Source organism: Mustela putorius, unplaced genomic scaffold (assembly GCF_011764305.1).
Source record: "Mustela putorius furo isolate JIRA1106 unplaced genomic scaffold, ASM1176430v1.1 tig00000460_pilon_pilon_pilon, whole genome shotgun sequence".
Taxonomy (NCBI): Eukaryota; Metazoa; Chordata; class Mammalia; order Carnivora; family Mustelidae; genus Mustela; species Mustela putorius.
The window spans coordinates 13,948,165-13,968,823 of NW_025421389.1; the positions used below are offsets into that span (position 1 = coordinate 13,948,165).

Consider the following 20,659-nt stretch of genomic DNA (forward strand, 5'->3'; position numbering starts at 1 on the left):
GCAGAGAGAGAGAGAGAGGAGGAAGCAGGCTCCCCGCTAAGCAGAAAGCCCAATGCAGGGCTTGGTCCCAAGACCCTGGGATCATGACCCGAGCTAAAGGCAGAGGCTTTAACCCACTGAGCCACCCAGGTGCCCCATAAATAAAATCTTCAAAAAAAATTGCACCAAACAAAAAATCTATCACAAATATCCCATTTAACGGAGAAATGTTGGAAGCATTCCCTTTAAAAGCATAAATGAGACAAAGATAGTTGCTATTGTCACTTTCAGCATACTGGCGGTCTTAGGCAGCACAAAAATACAAGGAACTAAAGTTTTCTGTTTTGTTTTGCAAGTTTTTTTTAAAGGTTTTATTTATTTATATGACAGAGAGAGATCACAAGTAGGCAGAGAGGCAGAGAGAGAGGGGGAAGCAGGCTTTCTGCTGAGCAGAAAGCCCAATTCGGGGCTCGATCCCAGGACCCTGAGATCATGACCTGAGCTGAAGGCAGAGGCTTAACCTACTGAGTCACCCAGATGCCCCTTGTTTTGCAAATTATATGATTATCTATAGAAACAGAACAAAGTCTGTGGTCTTTTAAGTAATTCAGCAGGTTGCTTAATATTAGATCAATATGCAGAACTGTGATCCTTTCTACCCGTAATAGATTAGAAATATAAAAATACCTTTACAGTGGCAACAGAAAATATAAAGCACTAAGGAATAAATCTAATAAAAGTATCTGATTATAAAACTTTATTGAAATACATTTCAAGATATCAATAATGGAGACATACCATTTTTCTGGAGAAAAAGATTCAATGTAAAAATGACCAATTCTTCCCAAATTAATCTCTCATCTCAATATAAGCCTAATAAAAATACTAATAGGCATTAAGACTTCTTAAAAATCATAGTAAATGAGCCAGTGTGTCACTTTGCAGGGATACGCAGACACACCCACATATGACAGTGTAATGGCAGCAGTGACCTCACAATTGGTAGGAGGAAAGGGTGGACTGACTACTGGTCAGTAAAGAATGGCTATACAAATCGGGGGGAAAAATTGGGCCTTTGACTTTACCAAGAACAACAACAACAAAATCAAACCCAAGCAAAACATCCCAGTGGATTAAAGTCCTAAATGGGAAAGAGCTCCAGAAGAAATTATAGGAATAGGAAAGGATTTCCTAAAGAAGACGCAAAAACACAGATTACAGTAATTGGTAAACATTTTTATATTAAAAAAATAAAGCTTTCTGTTCTTTAAAAGATACATTAAAACTCCTAAAAACATATACAGTTTTAATACAGAGGAATAAAATAATGCCTGCGATTTGCCCCAAAGAGATCTGGTGGAAAGGGAATTGGGAGTTATTGATATGAGCTTAGCTCTGAGTTGGGAACTGGTGAAGCAGGCAATGGGTATATGGGGATTCATCAGATTTTTCTCTTCCCCTTTGGTATATGATATACATAGAATTTCTCATAAAAAAGAGAATATTATGGCAGTAATATTCTGAATATTCTGAAGCTGGATACCAGCTTCATCCACCAGATCAGCAAACATTTTACACTCTGATGATTCTGTGTGTTTAGTAAGAACATGAAAAAGTGGGAAATCTCATACACAAATGGTAGAAACATAAACTGACATAACCAGGAAGAAAGTGTGGTATTTTCTACCCAAACTGAAGGTGTGTATATACTCTCCAGCTGTTCCCCATCTGGGCGAAATCCTAGAAAATCTCACCAGGGAAGCCTGTACCAAAATGTTCATAAGCTCGTTGCTTTAAAAAAAAAAAAAAAAAAAAGATTTTATTTATTTATTTGACAGAGAGAGAGAGCACAAGCAGGCAGAGCAGCAGAGGGAGAGGGAGAAGCAGAAGCAGGCTCCCCGCTGAGCAGGGAGCCCAACTCGGGGCTCTGTCCCAGGACCCTGGGATCGTGACTGAGCCGAAGGCAGTCGCCCAATCAACTGAGCCACCCAGGCACCCTGAGCTCATTGCTTTTGATAGCAACAAATGGGAAACCACCAAATGTCCATTCGTGGTATATTAACATATCGAAATGAAGGTGAATTTCCTGGCATTACATGCAACCACACGGATAAATCTTACATGTGAGCAACAAAAAGAATTTGTAGAACACAAACATTATAATACCATTTACATACAGCACAAAAGCATGTAAAGGTAAACATGTCAGGGATGTGTTACATGAAAAGCTGAAGAAATTCAAAATTCAGAATCATGATTGCTTCTAATGTGAGAAGGAATGAGAAGGTGATTAAGGACACAAAGGGGGTACCATCGGGATTATAAGGTTTTGCTGCTTAAGCTGGGAGGAAGGTACATGAGTGAATGTTATATTTAGTCTTTTTGTATGTAATAAAATAATTCATAATTAAAATATAAATTTTTTTCATTATATATAAATGTCAAATGTTTTACACCTGAAACTAACATACATACATATCTATATACACGTATATATGTGTATATATATGTTTTTTCCAGTAGAAGGAGGGGTCATGGGAGGGGAAGTGAGAGAAGAGGCACAAAAGTACCCATCACGGGAGTAAGTTCATTTTGGTTCAACAACAGACTTACTAAGAACAGATGAATGAAACTTTATCTGTCCTATGAGGTACACAATCATCTCCCAGAAGAAAAGTGCTGACCTCTCTCGGTGCAGAGGTAAAGGACCGTGTAAAAGCAGGAGTTCTAGTCAGACCTTTGAGGCTTTGACGAAGCCCCCCCCCACTGTGAGTGAAAGCATTGGTGGGTGGGCTTCCGAGCCCGCAGCAGGCACTGAGCTTTTCCTTCTCTTCACCCTGCCTGCTCCTGTTTATTTAGAATGGTTTCTGGGTTTGTGTCTCTATGAAACACACAAAATAAAAATAAATACGGTGCAGTGCAGAATGCGTCTTTCATGTAGTCTTTGGTGTGGACAATGTCCCTGGGAAGGAGAAGGGCAGTAGTGTGTGAAGAACTAGGTACCTGGTGCTTTCTCCCGATGCCAGGCCTTTGGGGACACCAGCCCCACTGAAGCATGCGGTGCAGGCTTCTAGCTTGTGATCCAAGTGAGTCACCTCTTGGGGGGCGGGACTCATCTCTCTACAGTCCCAAGGGAAGAAGATGTAGGTATGGGCCAGGTTCATGTGTGCAGTGCGGTGGGAGGCAAAACAGGGGGGGATCATCTTGGTGTTAGCACCTCCTGCCACCTACAGTTTCTGGCTTCCCCATGGCAGTCCTGGGGAGGCCACAGTTTCTGCATGCCTTCCTGGGGGGAGTCCCCAGCTTCCCCGTGACCTTCCTGGGGGAGTCCCCAGCTTGCCCATGGCCTTCCTGGGGAGCCCACAGTAATGGGTGCCTGGTGGGCCATCTGACCCCAGGATTACATAGAAAGTGCTAGAAACTCTGGTTCCTTACACCTCGTCACAGCAGATGGAGTCCAAGGCCCTGTGAGGCCCCGTGAGGTCCCGTGAGGCCATGGGCTCTCTAACTCGGTTTTCTGCTTTGCTCCAACTTGTTGGGTCCCGAGGTGATGTAAGAAGTATCAGCTGATGGTCTGCAGATCTGCAAGAGAGCAAAGAGAATCACAAGGCTTGTCCCCCTTCCCAAATCCTAACGTCTCTGTTTCCCACATCTTCTTTTTTATTTCACTTCCAAACACATGGTAATCCAATACACCCCCCCCCCCCCCGCCCTCAGCCCCAACCCCAGATAACCAATTCCTTCCTAGTATTTGGCACTATTTTGCCTTAGTAAGCTAATGTCCATCCTGGCATTTTCCTGGCTCTGGCTGGACATCGCCAACCTGAGTTCAGTGACAGAAACCTAATACTACTAGTACTTATAATAATACCAGCTGATATTCTATTGAGAACTTGGCACGGGGCAGGCTCTGCCAGCTAGGAGTACTTTCCTGGGTGGGGCCGCGCTCTGAACCCCCGTTCAGTGTATATACTTACTTAGGGCCGTACCTCATTCGCACTTTACCAGTGGGGAAACCCAAGTACGGAGGGGTCAGACAACTTCCACAGTCTTTTCCAGACCTGCCTTCTTCACTACTGGGCTACAGTGGCTGCCTCCTCAAAACCAAAGCGGGTCAGACGCTGTGGCCCTGTGGCCCAGCTGCCTTTCTCCCTTGCCCCGCACCCCCCAGTAGCTTACAACGCATGACAGCCTCCTTGACCTGGCGAAAGCCGCCATCAGGGCCCCGCCCGTCCACAAAGTACATGAACCGGAGCTCGGCAGGGTAGGCGGCTCTGGTGAGGCCCGACATCAGTGGGATGGTGCGGCCCTCGGACCCGGGGGCCTCGCTCAGGGCCTGCAGCATCTGGTACTTGCACCACGGGTCCCGCAGGAAGCCTGGGGTGATGAGCAGCACCCGACAGTGACTGCTGCTCAGGGCCTGGCACAGCTCGGTCACGATGGCGCCGCCCGGGGTGGCGTCCCGAAGCTGCAGGAAGCAGCGCAGGCTGGCCGTGCTGCCCTCCAGGTAGGAGACCAGCTCCTGGGCGGCCGCCAGGTCCTCCTCACTGTGGCACACGCAGACATCGTAGTCCTTGCTCCAGCGGCCGCCGCCGCTGCTGCTGCTGGTGCTGCTGGCACCCCCGTGTGTGGGTGGGGAGGTGGGAGACCAGGCTGAGCTGAGGCCCAGGGCGGGGGTGTCCTCCTGGGAGCTCGGCTGGGAAACATCCCTGGAGGAGCTTTCTGCGGGGTCTGGCGGCTTCTTGGGCTTCGACAGGGCCTGCCGGAACCAGTCTGTGGGGGACAGAAACGCTGCTCAGGCCGGGTCTGCTTACCAGACTGCGTCCGCATGGCCCTACACAGGGGACCCCACACCCGGCAGGTCTGCCCATGGCCCCGCACGGGAAAAGCGCGCCACCTGACTCTCAGAGACCTACCGCTCTGCTCTTTAGTTCATCCTTCGGGACGTGCCTTCAGGGTCCCATTATCTTTAAAGGTTTGGGGAGGTCATAAAAACTCTGGCTCTTTTATGAGTCGCAAGAATGTAATATACAGCATATGGGCTCTAGTTAGTAATACTCTATTCCCTATTTGAGAGTTGCCAAGAGCGGAAACCTTCCAAGTCCTCATCACAAGAGAAAAAGTTCTGTGATTATGCATGGTAATGGATGGTAACTAGACCTTGTGCTGATCATTTCACAATATATACAAATATTGAATTATTTTATTGTACTGCTGAAACTAATATAATGTATGTCAATTGTACTTCAATAATGAAATAAACAAAATGCCTTTGGTGTAACAACAATATGGGGCAAAGAAAAAAAAAAAAAAGAAAGGAAAGGACTCTGACTTCTACCAGCCTGATTAGGAAAGATGTCTTTGCCCTATTCTAGGCCCTTTGATTTCTAGTACTGTCAGCTCACTCTACCCCCAAACTCCCCACTAGTGGTGACTAGCCGACCATCTCCTCGTCTGTAAGCAGAGCCGTGGTAAGCTGGTCAGGATTAATCAATTCCCAAGCCCACCTTCTGCTGTAGGGGAGGTGGATTTAGATTAAGGTGGGCTACCCTTTATGGGAGGGAAAGGAAGGAGGGATTGGCATCCTTTTGGCCCCGAGAAATCCCAGATTTCTAAATCTGTTGCTAAATATTAAAACAAAAGCCTGGGAGAGGGTTACTGCTCAGAGTTCCTGAAAAGCAAAGTCTAGTGATTACAACCTACACTTTGGAGCCAGGCATCAGTCTGATTGTGGACCTACACCTTGCTTGCCATGTGACCTTAAGCAAGTCAGTCTACGTCTACCATTTCCTCCTCATCTGTTCCACAGGTTCATTTTAATTGTTGTTGAAGATTAACTGAGAAAATGCAGTGCCTGGTATATTTAAGTATTCCATAATGAGATCAGCTCAGCTTCCCCAGCTTTTGATAAGAACAGACAGTTTAGTGTTCTGGAGATTAATTTGTTTTCTCACTCTGCTTGGCTCCTTTGTCTGATAGGTTCAGAAAGACTTTGGCGAGAAGTGCTCAGCACCAGGGTTTCCAGGTTAGGAATATTAGCTTAGCATGCATGGAAAAGCTGTGAGCCAGAGCATTAAGGTTCTATGATACATGCCTTTCTCCTCACTCACCACAAAGCATGGGGTCTCTGAGGTCAAGGCTGGAGCCGGGGAGCCCACCACTGTCAGCCTCCCCCCATGTCCTGCTGCATGTGGGCCAGGAAGCCCTCCCACTTCACGCACTCATAGCTGTGAATACAGCGGAATTAGGAGTTGGCTTCCACTCACCAACCATCTTGCCCAGAGGCTTCTTAGACTGGGAGCGAGGAGCTGGGAAGGAGGATGATGACGATGCCATAGTATGGGGCTCAAAACTAACCCCATGAGACCAGGCATTGGTAAAGTGAGAGAAGGGAGGGGACTCAGTCTTGACCTTATGGAACAGCCATCCTATAAGAGACAGAGAGACAGGATCACAAAAATTATACTTATGTTACTCTCAGTCCCAGTGTGAGCTCTAGATGTTCTCTCCTGATGCCTGACTGAGCCTCAGCCCCTCTACTTGTCCCTGATCCCTATCCCACATCAACCACTGTTGATTGGGTCCGGCTTCCAGAAAAACCCAGATCTGTGAAGAGTGGCGAGACAGAGTGAGAGCCCAGGGTGAGCTGTTGAGTGACTGTCCCCTGCTGCACCTGGCCAGGTGCACCTTGGGGTTCTGGGGCAGGACAGATGGCAGGAAGCTCTGGATCTGGACTTCCTGTGTGGGAGGAGGGGGTAAAGATGGCGGCAGAGTGGGAGAACCCTGGGCTTGCCAGTGCCCTGAACACAGCGAGAGAACTCTCAAATCATCCTAAATACCCACAGAAATCTACCCAAAGACTGGCAGGACAAACTCCACAACTAAAGGGAGAGAAGAAGCCACATTGAAGAAGGTAGGAAGTGCAGAGACCTGGTGTAGGGGAGAAACAGATCCTGGCTGTTATGGGGGTGGGGGTACCCATGGCCATAGAGAAGGGCTGAGACAGAGGAGCAAGCACACAGGAGATCCGCACAAGGAGAATATTTAACCCAATGCCAGTGGCTTGGGAGGTGAGAGGGGCTGAAATTGGTGAGATTTTGCAACCAGCAGGGCTTAGAGCCTGGAGTTCTAAAGATTGGAGGACTTGGCTGGGCTAGAGCTCTGAGGGTGCCGCCCTGCTCCTGGAGAGAAGGCGGGCAAGCAACTGGGGGCAGGTGGCTTGGAAACAGCCATCTGAAGAGCACCTGGGGCATGCAGGGGGCAGGTTATTCACTCTCCCCCACCCCCGAGAGGCAGCAATCTCAGAGAAAGACGCCTTTCCGGGAACAAAGGAGTTGGCCAGCACCATTTCCCTGTTGCCCCTCGGCATAAACAGAGCCTCCAGTGGCAGGCAGCTCTGTGGGACACTGGCTGCCTAACCAGCTTACACCAAGCCCCCCCCCCCCCACTCCATCAAGCTTGTCACCTTCCCAGCAGTGGTGGCCCCCTCCCCAAAAGAACCAACAAAAGCCCTGCCCACACCACATCTCCTGACCGGAGTGTTCTGCAGGGCTCTAGTGAAAGCAGCGTCAGGTCTCATTTAACAAGCAGACCAGAGCACACCAGTTAAAACTCAGCTCACCATGGCCAGGGACCAAACACTGCTCATTGCTGGCAAGGAGAGCCTCTGCCGACAACTGGCCTGAAGGACAGAGCAGCCGAAACACAGCAGCAGAGTGTAGGCAGCATGGACCAGAGACACTAACTGAAGCACCGGGCCTCGGGGAACTCGGTGACCTCTTCTTCATAAGGCCATTTTCTGGCTTTTCTAGCACAGAGAAGAAGGCAGATATTTAGATAAAATGTGAATATGGAAGAATTTATACCAGATGAAAGAACAAAATAAGGCCATGACCAGAAATCTAAGAAAAGCAGGTACAATTGGCATGCCTGATAGAGAATTTAGAGTAACACTCATAAGAATGATCATTGGACCTGAGACAATTAAAAACTTCAGGGAGACTCTTACCATAGAGTTAAGAAATTGCATTTCAGAATTAAAGAGGACAATAAATGAGACAGTAAACAGGTGTGATGCAATGAACCACAGGGTGGAAGAAGCAAAGGAACAAATTGGTGACCTAGAAGGTAATCAAGCTGAAGGAAAGAGAGATAAAAGATTATGCAAAACAAGAATAGACTTAGGGAACTCAGTGACTCCACAAACAGAAAACGTTTGTATTATAGGGATCCCGGGGAAGAAGAGTGAGAAAAGAGGGCAGAAAATTTATTTAAAGAAGTAATAGCTGAAAACCTTCCTAATCTGGGGAAGGAAGCAGATGTCCAGATCCAAGAGGCAAGGAGTACCCCCAACAAAATCAACAAAAGCAGATCCACACCAAGATATATTATAATTAAACTGCCAAAATATAGTAGTAAGGAAAAAATATTAAAAGCAGCAAGACAAAAGAAGATGGTTACTTATAAGGGAAAATCCATAAGGCTTGCAGCAAAATTTTCAGCACAAACTCTCCAAGGGAAGGCATGATATAGTCCAAGAGTTGAGTGGGAAAAATCTGCAGCGAAGAATACTCTATCCAGCAAGGCTCACATTCAGAATAGAAGAGAAACAGAGAGTTCCACAGACAAACAAGGACTTTCTGTGTCAATGCTAAAATCCAAGGACAATTGCAATTTGGACAAACAATTACATATCCAAATAGATGTTGAACAGTAGAGAGAGAAAGCACATGCAAGAAACCTTGGGAGACTTCCTCCAGTCTGCCTTCCACTGAGTAACTCCCTCCATCCACCTGTCCATCTGCTCATTGAAACACCCCCCCCCCTTTCCCCCTTTCCCTCAACTGTCAGTTCAGGGAGATAGTGTCACATAGTGGTAAAGTCTACAGAGTATAGGCAGAGAGCCTGGATTTTCACCTCTTTTTAACTGTGGTCCCTGGCAAGCTGTTTAATCTTGCTAAGCTTCAACTTCTCCATCTTTGAAATTAAAATAAAACTAGAACCTTCTCAGCTTTATTATGAAGATCACATGAGATAATTTATGTAAAGTGCTAATGATTCAGTATATAATGTTCAGAAAATAATGTGGGTTAGCATGTATTTAAAATAATCTAGATATTGGAGGGATACGTTATGTTCATGGTTTAGAAGACTCACTATTGTAATTTTCCCCAAACTAATCTTAAGGTCCGTGTTATCCAAATTTGTTGTTATTGGGGGGGGCAGGGATTATCAAACTTTTTCTAAATTTATATGGAAATGCAGAGGACCAAGAATCTCTTCAATGGGCAATTTGTTGTATTTCCTTCTCACCACGATGATCAGACTATCCCTGATGGTGGAGGTTCTGTTAGCCCAGGTTTCTGGGCCGACACGATGTGGAGCAGAGCCCTCTCCCATCTGAGGTGGAATTTCAGTGTTGGCATGTGAAGGGCTGGTAGAGAACTTGGCTCTAGAGTGGACAGAGCTGCTTGCTTTCTCACTCTGAGCTATCTGCAGAGGTCAAAACAGACCCCTGGGAACTCACAGAAAAACTACTTATTTTATGAAACACACAGTAATAAGTTTCCAAGTTGGAAATATGTTATTCAAGGTTGAGGATGATGCTTTTTGTTCACTGCTAAATGCTATACATCTCTATGCCAAGCCAGGGACTATCAGATGAGTTACTGATGACTCATGAAACTATATCAAAGTTCAAAAAAAAAAGACAGAACTTAAACCACTGTAGCAAGTGGTGGGGCGGAGAGAAGGAGTGAAGTGGGCACAGGAACCAGAGACATCTCGAAAGAAAAGAGCAGTTAGCTGCCAAGCCAGGAACGGGATGTGAAAAGGTGAACATTGTTGTGTATGTGTGGGTCTTTTCCTACCTCATATTCTTTGAATTTCAGACAGCTTGAGTGGTATGCCGAAGTTAAGGAAAGCAGTGCCTGATAACCACTGAGTTGGAAATCCTTTTCCCTGTGTAGGGCTGCTGTCCCTCGACATCTTCATTTAAACCATTCCAGATGCCCTTTCTTTCTCCCAAGAGTAGACATGATGTCCCTGGGTTTTAATGTAATTTAAATATTTTTAAATTACAGTTTTTTATTACTTTTAAAATTATTTGACAGTTATGTCTTAATTTTATTTTATTTTTTTAAGATTTTGTTTATTTATTTGGCAGACAGAGATCACAAGTAGGCAGAGAGGCAGGAAGAGAGAGACGGAGAAGCAGGCTCCCTGCTGAGCAGAGAGCCCGATGCGGGACTCTATCCCAGGACCCTGGGATTATGACCTGAGCCGAAGGCAGATGCTTAACCCACTGAGCCACCCAGGTGCCCCTTTGTCTTAATTTTAAAGTTATTCGACCTTGATAGACTTATAAATCGGAGAATCACTTGATAGTCTTAATGGTAGTTTAAAGCTTAGAAACTAACATAATACTTTAATCTTCTTAACAGATATAGATTTAAGAGTTTCAGTTTCTCATTTTATGGCATGACTTGCCTTTTTGGCCATACATGCTGATTTTTGGCAGTTGCCTTTTCTCATCGCTTGGTTAAGAAGAAATCCAGTTGCCCAACAGCATACGCCGCTGTAAGCAGGTTGGTATAGGCCCTTGGGACTACTGTTACGGAAATATTTAAATACAGGAAAAGACAACATCTTTGACATAGGATAATTGAGCAAGATGGCCACTAAGTTCCATTAACCCTACACACTGTCTACTTCCCGGAATCTAAAACTCCACTACACCTTCCTTGTTATCTTTCAGTTCCTGTGCAGCTGAAGCTATGGGGCTATCACACTTAAATATGCTTTACTCTTTACAGAACTTAGAACTAGTCATCTGTGAGAGAGAGGAGACATAGCTGTCAAACTATGAGAAGTTAATGAACTTAAATCTCCAAATGGAAGGTCTAATTACTAGCTCTGTCTAGTCTTAGATTCGTTGTGTGGCTTAGGAACAGTCACTTTTCCTTGTGCTTTTTCAGAATTCATAAAGTAAAATGATATATACCTAAATGCCTGCTTTATAGATCATTACAAAGGCTTGATAGAAAATTACTAAAAGCTTCTTTTAAAAAAGCAACAGCATGATCCCTTTAGTGTTTTTTAGAATGCTTTTGCAGTAGGATGTGTAGGAATATATTATGTGAGGGAAATATTATCATATTATCACTGTATAAAATACAAAGCGTATTAAGTATTATCCAATATCTAACGTGTCCAATCTCTATTACACAGGGAATGTACTGAAACCTATAAAAACATATGATTAGAATATGTATTTTAGGGCACCTGGATGGATCAGTTGGTTAACTGACTGTCTTTGGCTCAGGTCATGACCTGGAGTCCCATGATCGAGTCGCGAATGGGCTCCCTGCTCAGTGGGGAGTCTGCTTCTCCCCTGACCCTCCCCCTTCACATGCCCTCTCTCTCAAATAAATAAATAAAATCTTTTTAAAAGAGAATATGTATTTTATATCATTTATATTACATTTCTACTAAGCAGGAATCACTATCAATGGTGGACAGGGTAACGGTCCCATAAAGATATCCACATCTTAATCCTCAGAACCAGTGAATATGCTACCCTCCATGGCAAAAATGGACTTTGCAGACGGGATTAAGGATCTTGAGATGTGCAGAGGATCCTGGATTATCTGAGAGGGCTCAATGTAATCACGAGGGTCCGTCCGAGAGGCAGGCAGGAGGGTCAGAGTGAGGAGGAGTGACAGCAGAAGCAGAGGCTGGTGTCATGTGAGCCCCTGAGCAGGGAATACAGGAAAAGGCAAGCAAAATGATTCTTCTCTAGAGCATCCAGAAGGAACACAGCCCTGCCAATCCATTTAAGACCTCTGACTGCCACAACTGTCAGCTAATCAATGTCTGTCCTATTAAGCCGGTAAGTTTTTGGTGATTTGTTACAGAAGCAGTAGGAAGCGATTACATGATCTTTGATTGTCTGTCCTGCTAGTGAACGGAGGAAGCCCTAAATCTGAGGGCGAGAGACCGGTCTGTTCAAAGGTTTACATTGTCTGAAAGAGTTTTTCACTTCTTCGATGAACAAATTATCCTGACACTTGATTTTGACTTTAAGAACACTGGTTTCAGTGATTAAGTTTGCTTCTCAAACATTTGCTAAAACCCTTGGTGGGTAGGATCGTTAGGATGTGCAGGAGAGTATCATTTAAAGTGCTCAATTTAACTGTTACTAGCCGGATGGATACAATACTGTTATTTCCAAGAGCCGTGTGCAGATGAGTAGACTGGCCCCGGGGTGGACTCCATGTTCACACCCGTAAGTGTGGGCCAGACCCATGACTTCTAATCAACTGAATATGGCAAAGATTATGGAATGTCACTTACCTGGTTACATTACCATACACATGACATATATGTGAGTGTATATGCATTTATATGTATACACACACATTATGTATATATCTACCATATAAGATATGTACATGTGTTGGGGCACCTGGGTGGCTCAGCGGGTTAAGCCTCTGCCTTCAGCTCAGGTCATAATCTCAGGGTCCTGGGATTGAACCCTGTATCGGGCTCTCTGCTCGGCAGGGAGCCTGCTTCCCCTTCTCTCTCTGCCTGCCTCTCTGCCCATTTATGATCTCTCTCTCTGTCAAATAAATAAATAAAATCTTAAAAAAAAAAAAGATGTACACGTGGAGTGCCTGGCTGGTTCAGTTGGTAGAGTGTATGACTCTTGAACTTGGGGTCATGAATTCAAGCCCTACATGGGTTGTAGAGATTACTTTAAAAATATATATATATGTAAAAGATGTGTACATATGATTATGGCATATATATGAATATCGTGTCATGCTTGTGTGTGTGTGTGTTTATGTGTTTGTGTTTAAATCCATCTAGCTGACCAGAAAGTGATTCCTTTAGGACTTTGAAGAATCTCCCAGCCTCGTTGTGAGAGGGCCAGTGTCAAGAAATTGCAGGCAGCTTCTAGAAGCTGTGTGATCTCAAGAAGTAACCTCTAGAGAAGTAATCTCCAGCTGACAGCCAGCAAGAAAACAGACCTCAGTCTTAAAACTGCAAGAAGATTCTGCCATCAAAGAACAACCTGAGGGAGCCTGGTAGTGGCTCTTACCCCATTTAAACCCCAGTGGCTTTGCGGCCCCAGCTAGTACCTGGACATAAGCCAGGTAAGACACCAGCAGAAGACTCAGCCAAGCCTTTCCTGGGCACTTAACCCACAGAAACCATGAGATAATAAACAGGTGTTGGGGTAAACTGCTGAATTTGTGGTCACTTTTTACACTGCCCCGAAAACAAATACAGGGACTAGCAGAAATGATGGTTTAAAATGACAGTTCCCGGGCGCCTGGGTGGCTCAGTCAGTTAAGCTGCTGCCTTTGGCTCAGGTCGTGATCCCAGGGTCCTGGGATCAAGTCCTGCATTGGGCTCCTTGTCCATCAGGGAGCCTGCTTCTCTCTCTTTGCCTCTGCCTGCCACTCTGACTGCTTGTGTTCTCTCTCTCTCTCTGACAAATAAATAAAATCTTAAAACAAAACAAAAACTTAAAATGCCAGTTCTCATGCCCCCTCCCAAATCTACTGAAGTAAATCTCTGGGTAAAGCTTGGGAAAAGGATTTTTAAACAAATACCTCAGGATTCTGATGTACCTAAGAAGATTGGTCTAGTGGCTTATGTCAATGGATCCCAAACTAAGTTGCATTATTGTTATCACCTAGAGAGCTTTTAAAAAATATAGATACTCCTGGAAAACCTTACTCAGTATTTCAGAAATGGGGCCCAAGAATCCATTTTGGAAGAGCTGTCTAAAAAATTCTGACCCAAGGAACCACTAGTCTCAATTTATATTGTTACTTATTTTTATAAGCAGTGAAAGAGTGAAAGCAGACCAGTAAATCTTGAGATTGAATTTATGAAATAAATTCCAAATGACTGATTCTGTTATCAAGTCAAATTTAAGATGGAACTCTAGCAGGCAGAGAACAGTCAGAGAATTCCGGTTGATTAACTGAAGTCTTATGACCTGTATTAAAATAAATCATGTTCATGGGCATATACGCTTTCAACACTATATTTTATAAATTTTGAAGACTTTAAAAATGTCAAAAGGTATATATATGTGCATACGTGTGTATAACGGCACCCATTTTTAAAAATTAAATTATAAGTCAAAAGTATTGTAACTTTGGTTATTCAAATCTGAAACTTCAGCTGAAGTTCAGTCACAAGGAACTATCTTAGGGATCCAACACAAATGGGAAGCATTATAATTAATGTTGAGGTATTTTGCAAAAAAGTAGCAAATTGGTCTTTGGGAAACTTCAGTTTCTCAGTTCTAAAAAATTCTCTCTGCTTCTGAAACTGTATCATACAGGGGGCTCAAGCTTATTTTAACTATAATGGTATAAATTTATTTAAAGATTTTATTTATTTGATAGACAGAGATTACAAATAGTCAGAGAGGCAGGCAGGGAGAGACGAGGAAGCAGGCTCCTCGCTGAGCAGAGAGCCCGATGCGGGGCTCGATCCCAGGACCCTGAGACCATGACCTGAGCTAAAGGCAGAGGCTTTAACCCACTGAGCCACCAAGGCTCCCCTAAAATGGTGTAAATTAATTTTGTATTTACTTTGCAGTAGATCTGATGTAAATACGCAGCATTGAATGTAATATAGATTGTGCCACTAGTAAATTTATGGATGGATACAGTTTACAAATTATATACCCTTTTATACTAGTCCCCTGTTGAGTTTACAAAATGACTACTATATATATATATATATATATTTTTTTTTAAAGGCTTTGGAGGCATAGTTAGATTAAAAAAAAAATACCTAAGATCTTAAAGAAGAACATTGCAGAGGTGCTTCCACCACCAGAATAATAAAGACTTATTATGAAGCACTATTTAAGGCAACTGCTATTGGTGCACAAGTAGACAGATGGATAGAAAAACAGGGTGTCTAGAAACAGATCCACATCCATACAGTTTCCTGATGAATGGCAAGGCTGACACTGCCAAACAGTGGAGAAATGGTGCTGCGTCAATTTTGATAGCCTGCGGGAAAAAATAAATCTTGACCCGTATCTTACACGATCCGAAAAACTCAGTCTCAAATAGACGGTAGATAGAAGTGAGAATAACAAGAAAATTGCTTTTAGAGGAAATTATAAGAGATTATCTTCCTGATTTCATCTTCTGGTTATTTAAAATTGAGATGTAATGTAGTACGGTGAGTGCTGTGAAGTATGTAAGCCTGACAATTCACAAACCTGTACCCCTGGGGCAAATAATACATTATATGTCAATAAAATAATCAATAAAAAATAAAATTGAGATGTAATTGACATATAACATTTTAGTTTCAGGTGTACAACACAGTGATATATGTATTTATTGTGAAATGGTCACCACAATGAGTCTAGCTAACATCTCTACATAGTTATACATATTTTTATCTTGTGATGAGAATAAATCCACTAAGTTAGCAACCTTCAAACATGCAATACAGTTTCATAGTCTAGTCACCATGCTGTAAATTTACAATTCCCAGGATTTCTTTTATTTCATAACTGGAGTTTGTACCTTCTGATCACCTTCACTCATTTTGCCCACCCACTACCCCCTGGGGTAAGCAAAGATTTTTTTCAACTGGTCATAAATAATACAACCGTATGGGAGGGGGGAGAGCAATCTGGCAATATTAAAGGGAAAAATTTCTGTTCATCAAAAGACATTTTCGAGTGAAAAGGCCATCACCTGAGAAAATAATTAAAAAATATATATCCAGTGTTTCATAACCAGCATGTTTAAGAAATCTTACAAACTAGTAAGAAAGTGAAAATCTATTGGAAAAAAATGTGCAGAAGAACCGAACACTTTGCAAAAAGGATATCCAAATGCCCAACAGACATGAAAAGATGCAGATTCATTACCCCTAAGCGAAATGCCTCAGTCCAACACCAGGGCTGGAGCACTGAGCAGAGCCGCTACAATGAAAAAAAGAGACACTATCAAGTACTGGTAAAGATGTTGAGGAACTCACTGCTGGTGGGAGTGTAAACTCACACAACCACTTTGGAAAACTAGTGGCACTGAAATATACTAAAGCTGATCGTGAACACACCCAGCATTTCCACTCTTAGAAATATACCCAACAGAACTGCTCTATACGTGCACCAAAAGACAGCCCCAAGAATCCTCCCGGCACTATTCAAAAAACCAACCAAACAAAAAAACCCCAACCTGGAAACAACCCCTATCGATCCACCCAAGTGGCCTGTAGAAAGTAGAAGTAAATTGTGCTCTATCTGCACAGGGCAGAATCACACATCTGCTGAGATCGATGAATCACAGCTAAATGCAACTTGGCTGCGTCTCACATACTGAGGATAAAGTACTACACGCAAAAGGTAGGTACCCATGAGCCCATATATCAGAAGTTCAAAACCAAGGAAACTTTTTATGATGTGAGAAGCCAGGATAATAGTTCCCCCTTAGACGAAAGTAGTCACTGGAAGTAGACATAGAGGGTTTCTGGACTGCTAGTGAGATTTTATTTATTCTGAATGCAGGTTGCCTAGGAAATGTTCACTGTGTGAAAGCTGTACACTTGTGACTGTGCAATTCTTTGTAGGCAGGCCATATTTCTTTCTTTCTTTCTTTCTTTTTTTTTTTTTAAAGATTTTATTTATTTATTTGACAGAGAGAGAGCACAAGTAGGCAGGGAGGCAGGCAAAGAGAGAGGAGGAAGCAGGCTCCCCGCTGAGAAGAGAGCCCAATGCGGGACTCGATCCCATGATCCTGGGATCATGACCTGAGCCGAAGACAGTCTTAACCCACTGAGCCACCCAGACGCCCCTGTATGCGGGTCGTATTTCAATAGTGTCTTAAAAGTTAAAATAAAGAATAACTAGATGTGACTTTCTCCGACCGTCACTCCTGGCCCTGGGTGCCCTCTGATTTGGTGTCTCAGCTACGCGAGTACTCGGGACTGTCCCTCTCTCAGTGGCACTGACCAGGTTTGTGTTGGGATTTCTAATCTGTCCATCTGCAGGGGAAGGACAGGGCTGATCCCTCCCTGTCCCATGCTCTCACTCCGCGCTGCACAGGTTGCCCTGCCCAAGACAGACGTTCGTGAAAGAAATATCTCCGTGGGTCATGAGCCCTAACTAAAGCCGTATTCGTGCTGGAACAGTCGCAAAGGCCATCGCAAGAGCAAAGAAGGACGTGAGGAGACCGTGGCAGAAACACAACAGTGAAAGATGGAAATCATCCGACCGGGCTGGGCTTTTCAACCCACACCGACGGGGGCTCCCCGCTCTAGCTCCTTCGCGACGGAGAAAGGGACAGCTTTCTTGGAGAGCCTGTTCACCCGTTTCCGCGTTCAGGGTGCCCGTGGCACCCGGGTAGAAGGGGCAGGAGAGGGGAAGGCGGGCCCCCGGGCAGACGTGCCGCGGGGGTGCGGCCAGTGCGGGAGGTGGCGCAGGGGCGCAGAGGCACGGGGACACAGGGGCCCCGCACTTCCCGGGGACCCCGACCCTGCGGGGACCCCGCCCCCGGCCCGCACGCCCTGCTCCAGCGCGGGGACCCCGCCCCCGTCCCCGCAGAGGGCTCACCTACGCGTGGGTGGCGGCGACCCCGGCGCGGTGCAGCCCGCGGGGCTGGCTCGGGCTCCGGCGCTGTGCCGGCCGCCCCCCGGCGAGGGGGAAGTGCGGCGCGCAGATCCGGGCAGACCGCCTCCCGGCTCCCCGGCTCCCCCGGAAGAGGCAGGGCGGCCCGGCCCGCGGCCCCTCCCTGGCCGGCGCCCTGGGCCTGCAGGGCTCTCCCGCCGCCGGCCGCCCCGTCGCTCCGCCAGGGAGCCGCGCCTCCCCGGTGCTCCTCGCCGACCAGCCCACGGGGCCCGGGAAACCCCGGAGCCCGCAACCCCGCAGAAACTTGCAGAAGAGTCCGTGCTCCCGCGTACCCCAAAACGCACCAGGACAGCCTGAAGCCTCGGCTTTGTTCTGTGTCGGGGAGAAGGATAGAAACCCTTGCTCCATTCATTTCATTTTCTTAACGCCCGGCAAGGCCAGCCGCTGTACCTTTTTTCTTTTTCTACAGTTACGAAAAGTGGAGGGGCGCCTGGGTGGCTCGGTCGGTTAAGTCGCCCACTCTCGATTTCCGCTCAGGTCCTGATGTGGGGTTCCTGAGATCGACCGTGGGTGCGGCTCCGCTCCGCGCGAAGCCTGCTCAAGATTCTCTCCCTCTCCCTCTACTCCTACCCCACGCGCGCACTCTCTCCCTCTTCAAAAAAAAGAAAAAAGAAAGAAAGAAAGAAAAGAAAAGAAAAAAGAAAAGTGGAGATTGAAGGGCTTGTCCTAAGGCCACAAGGTAGATGGTAGCGTGACTCTCACCGCAGAAACGCGGGTGCAGGGGTCACACAGCTGAAGCCAATGACGAACCCCACGAACCCCACGCTCCCAGGCTGCAAAAACGTGCTGAGCCAGTCACTGGCCAGGCGCTGGGTTCTTCACCTGCTGGCTTGAGGATGAGCTTCCTGAAGGACCAGGACGGGTGGGGGATGGAGGGAATACAACGCGTAGCCTTTCCCAAACTTGTTTCACCGTAGTAGAAATACCCGTATCTTCCTGAGCGGTGTGCCGTGGCCTGCCAGTTTGGGAAACGTTCCTACAGCCGTGTGCCCAGAATGCTAGACGATGCGGCTGGTTTAATGGGACGGATGGAAGACCCATGGTCTCCCTTTCAATCTGATTTCCTATGTTTCTCACCAGGCAGTGGGGCGAGTTAGTGGCTAATCCTGGGAGGCAGCGTGGGCTGGGGCTGTTACAGGAGGGCTCTGGAGCAGGATCGCTGGGGCTCAGAGCTCTTCACTTACTAGCCATCTGACCTTGGGGACGGACATATGTGGCCTGTCCAGGTTCACTTTATTCATTGTGAGGTTATAGTATCTGGTTCCCAGTGTTGTGGGGAGGAGTAGGTGAGATGAAGTAGGAAGAAGTACAGGAAAGGCTTCTTTCACCCCTTATCAAACACACATCCGCTTGGCGGGCTGGGTGCTGGACGGCTGCTGTTCCCTCCACCCACTGGGTCCCACCTCTCCCAGCTGGGCTCTTCAAGCACACCCCTTCCAGAAGTCTCCTTTCTCCTGCTTTCTTAACCCTGCCCTTCCTGCCTCCTTCGTTACCAGTCCTGTACCACCTCATGCTGTTTGGAGTTGGGGGTCCCAGGGGTTGGCCATCCCAGGAGACTGCCAGGTTTCCAAAGCCTGGGCTCCGCCTCCCGCTCCAGCACAGGGCACAGGCCCTCCAGTAAGCCCTGGCTTAGAGCAGGTCGGGGACACCCGTGGCGGACAGCTCAGTGTTGGGAAGGCGGAGGAGGCATGGACTGAGAGGGAAGACAGATGGCAGGATTAAGTGCTCTCCTAGGAGTTTGAAGAAAGCCCTGTGGCAGCACGGAGACCTCATGAATGTATTCTTAATTGAGTAAGTACTGCATTTGTCATCTTGAAGGCCATGTTCCTCCTGACCCACAGACGGGGTAGCTACTGAGGACAGGCTGAGTGAATGCTGGGCACCCGAGGAAGCTGGCTGATAACCAGCGTGAGAGGGGTGTTGGCCTTGGCCTGAGTTGTCCTGAGCCCATGCCTCTGGCAAGTTCCTTCCTGTCTTTCAGCACAATGGCTCTTCCTCTTTTGCTCCCCTCGTCAGTCCTGGCTTTTCCCCACCTCCACCCCAGGGGCTTCTCCTGTTACTTCACCTGCAGACCCTCTCCCCTGCCTGCCCTCCCTCACACAGTGATCTTTAGTCAGGCCCCTATTTCGTTTCCTTCTTCTCCCCAAAGGCTGCTCTTGAGGGGGAAATGAACATTTTACTAGCTGTCCTTACTCCCATTCATGTCTCCCTTCTGAACAACTGTCCCTGCAGAGCCCACTGAGGCATACTTCTTCCAGGACTGCTCTCCCTGGGGGCCCCACTGACCTACCTGGTACGGATCCAGCCCACGGCATGCATAGATATCGTGGACCACTCCCCGGTTCCTGTGACCCCTCACACTCCTGGCTCTTCTGTTTCTCTGGCCATCTCTTCAGCTTCCTCTCCTTTGGTTCATCTCTACAAATGACAGTGGGGTCCCCCTGCTTCTCCCCTTGGTCCCCTACTCTTCTCCCCTTGTGGTGAGGGATGCCATTCTCTTCCGTGGTGTCCATCTCTCTACAGCCTAGGTCATCCTGGGTGCCCAACAGTACATACAACTCCCAGCTGGACAGCTCTACCCGATGTCCTAGGCGTACCCTTGACTCGACATGTCCCAGACTGTACCACTCATCTTGTCCCTCACCCTGCTCCTCCCCGATATCCTCACCTCCGTGAAAGGTAAGACATACATCTAGCTGCTTGAGCCAAAAACCTGAGTCTTATTTGACCCCATTTCCCGTGACTGCTGTCCCTTCTGGGATACACATGCTTCTTGCCAGGACAGTGGAGGTCTCGTCGTCTCTGCCCTGGGGACTGCAGCGACAGCCTCCCATCTGCCACCTGGCTTTGACATCATAGCCTATTCTACACAAGGCAGTCCGGGTGACTTTTCTAAAAGGAACATTGGAGCACATCACTTCTCTATTGAAAGCCCACAGAATCCACCCCAAGCTCCACAGCATGGCTCTTTGGCTCCCGGCCCTGCCCCGCTTCTTACTC

The 20,659-nt window shown here is 46.5% G+C and overlaps 1 protein-coding gene across 3 annotated transcripts; it reads right to left on the reverse strand.

Annotated features, from left to right (window-relative positions):
- Positions 1-721: 721 nt before the first annotated feature.
- LOC101670804 (TIR domain containing adaptor protein) lies at positions 722-17,795 on the reverse strand. 3 transcript variants are annotated; one of them, XM_004750224.3, is made up of 5 exons: positions 17,585-17,795; positions 7,601-7,786; positions 6,246-6,407; positions 4,159-4,752; positions 722-3,561 (listed from the first exon to the last, which is right to left on the reverse strand). In XM_004750224.3, exons 2-5 carry the CDS (start codon positions 7,764-7,766, stop codon positions 3,542-3,544), a joined length of 942 nt encoding a protein of 313 aa, XP_004750281.3. In that variant the 5' UTR covers positions 7,767-7,786; positions 17,585-17,795; the 3' UTR covers positions 722-3,541. The 3 variants fall into 3 exon arrangements, with proteins under 3 accessions (XP_004750281.3, XP_044936301.1, XP_044936300.1); XM_045080366.1 differs by lacking the exon at positions 7,601-7,786 and adding an exon at positions 9,849-10,023 and having other exon boundaries at positions 17,585-17,673; XM_045080365.1 differs by lacking the exon at positions 7,601-7,786 and having other exon boundaries at positions 17,585-17,713.
- Between the last annotated feature and the right edge of the window lie 2,864 nt (positions 17,796-20,659).

What these genes read in the sequence shown, in the direction of transcription:
- LOC101670804 (XM_004750224.3), bottom strand. Translation starts at nt 7,766, where the DNA reads ATGAAGAAGAGGTCACCGAGTTCCCCGAGGCCCGGTGCTTCAGTTAGT. An exon ending in GCCTCTGGGCAAGATGGTTG is followed by an intron (nt 4,753 to 6,245) that starts GTGAGTGGAAGC and finishes TGTCCCCCACAG; the next exon opens with ACTGGTTCCGGCAGGCCCTG. An exon ending in CAAGGAGGCTGTCATGCGTT is followed by an intron (nt 3,562 to 4,158) that starts GTAAGCTACTGG and finishes GCTCTCTTGCAG; the next exon opens with ATCTGCAGACCATCAGCTGA.